General features: G+C 42.6%; 2 protein-coding genes across 2 annotated transcripts; one reads left to right on the top strand and one right to left on the bottom strand.

Moving 5' to 3' along the window:
* Positions 1-36: 36 nt before the first annotated feature.
* Positions 37-4,293, top strand: LOC129580899 (ankyrin repeat domain-containing protein 13A-like). Its single transcript, XM_055471654.1, has 7 exons — positions 37-818; positions 1,140-1,577; positions 1,831-2,250; positions 2,463-2,573; positions 2,689-2,947; positions 3,322-3,655; positions 3,878-4,293. The coding sequence occupies exons 1-7, from the start codon at positions 552-554 to the stop codon at positions 4,050-4,052; spliced, it is 2,004 nt and encodes a 667-aa protein (XP_055327629.1). The 5' UTR covers positions 37-551; the 3' UTR covers positions 4,053-4,293.
* A 1,351-nt stretch (positions 4,294-5,644) lies between these two features.
* Positions 5,645-8,857, bottom strand: LOC129581445 (uncharacterized). Its single transcript, XM_055472523.1, has 3 exons — positions 7,839-8,857; positions 6,926-7,177; positions 5,645-6,338 (listed from the first exon to the last, which is right to left on the bottom strand). Exons 1-3 carry the CDS (start codon positions 8,221-8,223, stop codon positions 6,070-6,072), a joined length of 906 nt encoding a protein of 301 aa, XP_055328498.1. The 5' UTR covers positions 8,224-8,857; the 3' UTR covers positions 5,645-6,069.
* Positions 8,858-8,983: the final 126 nt, after the last annotated feature.

The following is an 8,983-nucleotide window of genomic DNA, read 5'->3' as shown; positions in this document are numbered from 1 at the left end:
GTGCAGCTCGAGTGAGTCGGGTCTATCAACCTTCGTGCGAAAAATTGAATCTCCACAATAAGGAGATTGAAATATGTCCTTGGGGTATAAGTTTATTACTTCTGTTGTTTGAGTTAATTCTGATTAGTAATAATAGACAATTCAGCATTTAGGTCTTTCATTCATTCATTGGTAACGCTGTCTGTATCAGCGATCACTACACTGCTAACGTGTTGTGCCTGCGGGACAGCTGATCAACCCTATGAAGAACTAAACGGTACTTACTTTTCCCGTTGGCTACTGGATCTGATTCGTTCAGTGATTATTCCCTTGGACGACCGTCACCATGGGATTTTGGAGTTTGTGGGGATCTCTTCCAGATTGCTGCCTTGCGTTTTAGTGTGGCTCGCATAGTGGAATTCCCCTAAACTATTCTTCATTTTTAATAAATCAGGGTTTTCCCGTGATTGATTATTATCACATCTGTGATCTGGTTGTCTTGAGCTTGTTATCGGGATTGGAAATCCATTTGTGGTTTTGAGCCGCTAAGGTGTTAATACGGGGACTACACAATGCCTAAACATAAACGCCCTCATTCTCACAAGTCTTCCAGTGGCGAGGGAGTCAGCGATTCCGCCAGTCGCACAACGCTGATCAGCTCCAAATCCACTGAGTCGCACACTGCCAGTCTGGCCAGTCAGGAGCCCTCTGGCTGGACGGCGTTTCCGCTGCATGTGGCTGTTTGGCGCAATGATTTGACGCTGTTGAAACAACTGATCACGCAGATACAAGAGCGTCGTTTGGGAGGTGTGGAGCGAACTTACTCTGCCAGCAGCCAGGTATATTGCGCTGTTGTTGTCGATGCGATGACTGTGGTTTTTAACTGCGTACACGTGAATCTTCGTCACAGATCACAACTTCAGTTGTTGAGATTTTATTTCTAATTCTAGGCCTTTCCTGAGAGTTCAAAACTTTTCTTATGACACTTATTGATTCACTCATAAACTGCTACCAACAAGAAATAGCAACGCTTTTCTGTAAAACAGTAATTCGAGGTTAGCAGTAAACAGTATTACAATAGAAACAGCGTCGATCCGTGGGCAATAATTACCACTAGATGCTATGGGCCCAAACGACACGACAGACTGTGAGATTTGTAGGAGAACATCGCGGACTTACCAGCGGATGTCGATCTGGAGAGTGTTGATCCACGCGGGCGCACAGCGCTCTTGCTGGCCGTGTGTCTGGACCATTACGAATGCGCTAAGATGCTGTTGGAGCACGGAGCCTCGGCCGGTGTCCGGTTGCGTTATATGGCTCCGCTGGGAACGGAAGAGCTGGCCGATGAACCGCCCGAGACGTTCAATGCCTGGTCGGCGGTGCACGAAGCCACCTGCACGGGTGATGTGCAGTTGCTGTCGCTGGTGCTGCAGCACCGGGACGCCGAGCGGCAAAAGGTGTTGAGTAATCTGGATGAGAAGCTGCTCGAAGGATTACGCAGCGTGCCCGACTTCTACGTGGAGATGAAGTGGGAGTTCGCTTCCTGGATTCCTTTTGTGGCGCGTTTGTGCCCCTCTGACACCTGCCGAATCTATAAAGTTGGTTCAGTTGCCCTTAATCCGCATTTGGATTTTACATAGTGAAAACTGTAAATATGCTAGCAAAAATTGTTTGGCTTTTCATATATTTTATTTCTAATTTCTGTGATTATTGTTAATATTGGGAAGCATTATTTATATCAACTTACCGGATTTAATGAGAGCTTTGTGTTAGACTAGAGGGAAAACTGATTTGGAATGGTTTTTTCGATTATTGGGCTCGGAAATGTATTGGTTTGTTCTAATATTTCAGAAAGGCGCCAGTGTGCGTTTGGACACAACATTGGTTGGCTTTGAGAATATGTCGTGGATTCGCGGTCTGCGTTCGTTCCTCTTCACGGAGAAGGACGGGCAGATGTCGTTTCACGAGATCGACCATGATGCCAAGGTCGTCAGGACGGAGAGCAGTCGGCTGGGCGCGGAAGGGACCGAGGGAACCGGCCGCCCAATGACTGCTCCGTCTGAGGCAGTACTGGCTCAGCGCATGCGCACACCCGTGATGCTGACGACATTAGATCCGAAGAAGATCCAGTTTGATCGAGTCAGAAGTGGACTGCTATGGCGGAGCGACAAAAGCGAAATGGTCAGCGGATACAACTGTAAAGTGTTCGCCGCCAGCAATGTGACCTTTGTCACACGCTCTAGAACGGAGCATCTCAGTGACAAGGATATCGTAAGTTTGATATGATTTTCATGAGAAGTATCATATCATTATTGCGGGCGTTTTGGGGTTACTAAAGTAATGGTGGAAAATTGTGTACGATTTTGTGACCACTGGATGTATTGTAAAATAGTGGATTGTATTAACGTTAACCTCAGACACTCGGCAGAAGCCAAGAAATGCCATCCATCTTCATATTTTCATGCTTATTTCTTTATGTACAGAAAAAATTGAGGGACCAAGCGGCTAATCATCCGTTAAACGGTATAATCAGTTCCGTCCGTGAGAACGAGAACAATGTGGAGCAAGAAGGATCTGCTGCGATGCCAGCTATGGTTAGTTTCGCGGATTTTTGGTTGGTGTTTATTCTTTGTCGCTGCTGCAACTGGGTGTAATTATCGGATACAGCTATTGAAAAGTATTCCAATGCGGTAAATTTAATACTTTTAGGATTCAGGCGGAATAACAATGGAAGAATATTTCGATACCCGAGTGTCCCTGGATGAACGGGATATTGGCCGACCCAAGCAGATGTCCAAGCGGTCTAAAACCTTCAGAGCTAATATGTGGTTATGTGATGATTATCCTCTTTCATTGCGCCAGCAAGTTCTGCCGATCATTGATATGATGGCGGCCACAAATATCCATTTTGCCAAACTGAGGGACTTTATTAGTCTTCACTTGCCCACCGGATTCCCGGTGAAAATAGGTGCGTGAAAGAATTTTTACGCTGTATCTCCTATCTAATTTGAATATTTAGTTAGTTTCTTTTAATTTCAGTAAGAGATAGCATTTTATTTCACATTCCAACTCTGTAAGCCGTTCAGAATAACTGGAAGGGTCATTTTCTTAGTTTTAATAATTCACCTTTGACATACTTACCTTTGACACCTCGAAATATGTTCAATATGGTGCTCAGGTGCTCTGTATGAATGCTCGTATAATGTGTGGATTATCGTGCGCGAATGGTATGATAAATAGTCTGACCAGTATACGAATTTTCATGCTTGATCTGTGGATTTTTATCGTTTTCGGTTACCAGATTATGTATGCGTGAATGATTGTTAACTTCTTATTTTGCAGAGATTCCATTTTTTCATGTGATAACCGTGCGGATTACATTCGATAACATATTCGGCGCTAGTCAACCAGTGGACAACGTTATGTTTGCCGAAGGAGAAAATGAAGCGGAAGCGACCTGTGATATCGCTGATGCGGTTTTTGAGATTCCGGCTGATTATGAGATATCGGCGGAAGAGGGTTGGTGGCAAGATGATCTGTTGTTCGACGACGATCCGGAAATGGATGGGGAATTCAGTGACGCGCTGCCTGGAGAATTGGCTTTCTCTGAAAGCCAAATGCAGGAATTAAGTCAAGCCCTGCAGAATGGATCGGAACACGAAATGAACGGTTTTAGGTGAAAGAACTATGTTGTAAATAAACAGCGCACGTGAATTTTATCTTGATTTACCGTTAGACATACTGTAGTAAGTACTAAAATTTTAAAACTGACATGATTCGGGATTAGTCACTCACAAAAATATGGCCATTCGGTGCTAAATATTTTGTTGCTTAGTTTTTAAATGTTTTTCTGCTTTTATTGCTCTTATATTGTCCATAATTGTGGTTGATGTAACAGGGAAGGCCAAAGACAAAACAGGCCAAAATCAGCCCAGACGAAAGGAGAAACCGAGCAAGATATAGATGCCGCTTTGCGGCTTTCCGAAAAAGAAATGACTGAACGCAAGAAGCGCGAGGAGGAAGAAACTGTGCAGCTCGAGGAAGCTTTACGACGCTCGTTGGAAGAAAGATAAAAAGGAGTAGTACTTGTAACATTTACACTCGCTCGAGCGATATTGGGGAAGTTGATTTCGTATTTGTTGTTAATTTCGACGGCTTCTTTATGCTGAAGCAGCCGGACAGCTTATTCTTTTTAGTGTTAAATTTTTTCCCGGTGATACAAGGTTTGGACCTGAAATTGCCATGGAACTGTAAGTAATGTTGGAAGTGCTGCAGACAAAATTATTGCGATAATATGATTTAAGTTTTTTCGGAGTTAACCGATACAGTTTTACACGACGACGTGTTCACAACGAAAAAAGTTTTCAAAGAGACCAGATTCAAATAAATGTACATATTGTGCGCAAAAAATAAAATAAAGTTAATTTTTAATTTTGAAATTATTCGTTAAAAGTATTGTATTAGGAACGGATGGCTTTCGCTTCGCACAGCCCCCGACCAGAGCCTTGTCGACATGATGCCGCAGTTGCTCCAAAACCAAGATTACGAAAATTCAGACATCTTTTCTCGGAGGCTGGTATACGGCTAGTGCAGCGCGTTATCGCGCGCTGGGTTATGATTCATAGAGATAGGCACGGGTTTTTAAAAAAACGGAGCTGTGCAGCGCGGTATCTTGAATACGTGCCGTATGGTTGTTTTGACCATTCGGAGCGCAGATATCCTCGGATTGTGATGACACACGTTACCCGTCGTTATCTACTGCGCATTATGCACAAAAAACCTACACAGGCGTTGGAAGATTCCCGAATGTCTGAATTATCTTGGTTGGAGAAATGGTAAATTCGGCTTAGTAATAGTAAGTACTACATACCGTGAACCGCTAGAAACAGCGTCAGTTTTAACGTCAGTTTAACGTCAAATTGTCCCATAGCGGTTTACTCTTACGTAGCGCACTAGCACTGAATGAAGAGTATGTACTGAAGGACTGAAACTCAGCAGTCAGCACTGTCTTCAAAAAGCGAAGAAAAGCACTGAGTTATCATTGTCCAGTTGGACAATGATGTCCAGTCTGTTCCTTGCAAGGAGCAGAAGTACTCGTATTGCAGGCAACTCGTATTACTACTGCGAGGGAAGTACTCTTGCAACGTAAACAGTAAAAAACCACCCAAAAATCCGTTGCCATTTAGTCACTTATTAGTACCAGTACGTTTCTCGTGATACGAGGCTACGTACTGACATTTTGGTAGAAAGTTAGAAACAGTTGTCTATCTTTTTTTAAAAAGCGTTGCTGTACCATCAGCAGCTTACAACGATTACTATCGTTATTTTTTTCAGTTGTTTGTAAGAAACCTACTGCACTGAGTGCAATTCTCTGTCCTGACTCCAGCGACTTAGTTCTAACCGGAATTCCGAACATCAAAAAGCACATTGCAACGAATTGCTAACAACTGCAACCTATATTTTTTATTGGAAACGAAGAACAAATCCAAAGGCGGTAGCCGCAAGATTTTCACGTGGCTACAAAGTTGAAGAAATAATGTTTGGTATTTACGAATTTCAAGCGAACTGAATGCTAGAGTATTCATTTTCAATCTTTTCGTTTCAAGTCCGGCATAATGCGCCATAATTACTGTTTCTTTCAGTCTGTCAGCGGCGGTTCAGCTGGCAAATTCGGGTTTTAACAGTACTGCCGTTATTAAATTATTATACGCTAATCAGCTCCAATAATTTAAAATCAGATGATCCGCATCAAAAATTTGCGACCGTATAAAAACGTAACCAATATCTGAAGTCAGTCTTCTTACAAAATATCAGCTTCAACATACACGGACAAAAAATAGATGATCACAAATACATCACCGAGAGAAAACCTTTTGATTTAGAAAAGTGCTCTGCATAAATCACCACATAAAATAAATCTCTTTTTACCGGACTCTGGAGATAACAGAAAGGAATTCATGCAACTGAAGCGACATGGTCAAAAACCACTCGACATATGCCGTGAGTATCAGTAAAGACGAAGGACGTGCTGATTTACTCAGCAATTAAGTTACAACTTCTCCATGTGCAGCGTCGGTTGGCTGCGTTGTCTCATGTGACTGCAGCGTTATCGGCATCAGCTGGCTTAATGGCCACTCCATCCCTTTCCGGTCGCTCAGTGGTGGATGGAATGGCACTCGGCCGACGACTGACTAGGTTCGTTAGGTTGTTGAAGCTCTGAGCAATCTTCAGTTCAATATTTAAACGCTGCAGCGTAACAACTACCGCGAAGATGGCCATTAATATTCCCACGAGACCCGATGCAGCTAACAGGGAATTAAATACGGAGATCTCCATCGTTTTCGCGCTCTGGTCACGATCTGAAAAATATAGTTATAAATGCCGACCCTAAAAGATGTCGAGCAGCTAAAATATCAAAACACGGAAATTCAGACTACTTTAGATGGCAACTCCAGAAATAATCAGACCAGGCTGCTAACCTAATTTTCAAATTTTTAACTTAATAATTTTTTAAAATATTCCAGAAAACTGAATATGGCAAGAAATATTAATAAAAGTATTAAACATTATTTCTGCATATTTGTCAAAATTCCAGAATATTTTAGTAGGGTAAACCAAACAAGTAAGTTCCATAGGTAATTCAAAAATCCTCGCACTGCCATGCAAAAACACATACTTTAAAAAGAAATATCTATCTTTATATTATATCTGGGAGTGGAGCGGGAACGCCGGAATGGCAGATTGCAATGATTAATGCGTTAACGCGGCATGAACGTCGACATGCGTGGCTGTCAGCAGTTTGACCTTGTCAAAACTGATTCACCCTAGTAGACTTAATCAAGCAAATTTTAACGACGCCGGCGCATCTTAAATAAATTATGGTGTTGGATGGCCGGAAAGCTAGCTTAATCCTTGGCATTTGTTGCCACTCACACTAGGCACCTACCCGGCTGATAATCCGGAGCTGTGATGAAATCCGCTGCCTGGTTATACACCAACACCGAGCATGTCAATTCTGCCACACCAATGCCGCCCAAACAAGCGCTGATTCCAAAATATAATTTGGCGATTCTGCAGCGCAAAAGCAAACGAAGCCGTCGCGCCAAGGTCAAACCTCCAACGACGGAATGCACAAAACAACCCGTTCCTCCCCAAAATCCTATTCCCCATTCGTATCGCAATGATTTATGGGAATGCGCTGCCCAAAATAAAAAGAAACATTTTCGATCCCGAACGCACTATAACATTCAAGACTGCAGAGTTAATGCGGCGCTTATGAATGCTTTTGTGGGGTTATAGTCGCACTTATGTAGTACTTCGAAACTTTAACGGTTTAAGTTAAACCGGTTAAACCGTAAAAGTTTAAATTAAGCAGTTTAACTGTTTACTAACAGACTGTGTGAGCACGAGTACCGTACCGCAAGCTAAAACGCAACTGTACCGTAAACGAATTGAATTTATTTACTTATTAATTTTAAGTTATATCGATGCGATGATCGATCTACAAGTGATTCACATTACACAATTTGGGCAAAATGCGGCAGTACAAATGGCTGAAGCAATAGCCGTCCCGTGGTCCGTGTACGAGACGGCTACTTTAGTTGGTATGAAACTAATAAGGAAAAAACGGTTATCATGGTTTGATTGTATAGGTGAGCAGTTGGACTTGAATCATGAAACTGAAGTTTCAGCTTGAAATCACAATCTTCAGATTTCATTAAACTAGTATATCCTTAATCAAGCAGTTATATTATGAGGAAATCATATTAATTTTTTTAAAATTATTAAGATTAAATAATGTATACTTCATGACTGCCTTTGGCTTTGCAAATTGCCACTTTGACTTGCCTGTCACTTACCAACTGCCTGAATGGCAAAATCAGCCACAGCCACAGTGAGTCCAACGCAGTTAATGATGAATATTATCTCTCGAAGGGAAGCCAAGTCAAAACTAGCTCGTTGTGATTGAAAGCGATCCACGAAATCCACCTCTGGAATCTGAGGTAGTTCCAGAAACTGCTGACTAGTTTTGTACAGAACGCTACTCTGCCGCTGTGGTCGCTGGCTGAGATTGACGCGTGTCCGACTGCCCGAGGACGACATCTGGCTGACGCTCTGGTTGAAAGAGAGCCGCCGTCCCGGACCCTTAGCTTCTCCATTGGAAGCAGCATTGAGGGGAAAGGATTCTGCTTTGCTCGCATCATCGCGATTAGAGGCGACCGAAACGGTGGATGGTGCAATCATGGTGTACGAGTATCTGCATGGACATCGCGATGAACCAGAGCAGCTGCTACGTCCAGGAGGCACGATAATCACGTTTGGAGTTAGACCGATAACGAAGGATGAACAGCAGAACAATAAGAAAATACTGCAAAGTGCAACTACTACTCAGCTACGGTGTTCCTACTTAAAAAACGCAGAACTATAATCCAAATTTTGGAATGTAGATGCGACTGCTTTTGTACCGTTACACGGTTACATCAACTGGAATGAACCGAATACTGTGGAACCAGGAAGCTAAACAGAAAAATGGTTAGCATGTGGCACCCATGATATCCAGATTCCAGAATGCAGAAATGCCGCCTGCTAGATTTTCCTTCGGGATATTCGCACACTACAATACGAGTACAGCTTGTGGTTGCGCGTTTCAAGCCTTGATTCTCACAATACATACTATTACCATAGATATACTTATTATTACTGTATAAAGTAATTCATGAGCTATTCTAGGAAAGCGCTGCGCCAGCCTGACAATTAATGTATCATTACGTATTAAATAAAGTTTTAAAAGTAGTGTACCACTGTACATATTATATTATAAAAAAGCATCTGTAAGTCTGTAACACTAACAAACCTGTCCCTCAAACAACAAATTCGCCTCAAAATCCAAACGCTAAACCGAGTTACCAAAGGCGCAGAATAGGCGTGACGTGCCGAAGGAATATGATGACATACAGCTAGATTACTGAAACGGTGAAACCCAAGCGACCAAGCCCACTTTGCT

The sequence above is a fragment of the Paramacrobiotus metropolitanus genome, unplaced genomic scaffold (genome assembly GCF_019649055.1).
Source record: "Paramacrobiotus metropolitanus isolate TYO unplaced genomic scaffold, Prichtersi_v1.0 Parri_scaffold0000005, whole genome shotgun sequence".
Lineage (NCBI taxonomy): Eukaryota > Metazoa > Tardigrada > Eutardigrada > Parachela > Macrobiotidae > Paramacrobiotus > Paramacrobiotus metropolitanus.
This window is presented reverse-complemented; position numbering and strand designations above follow the sequence as displayed.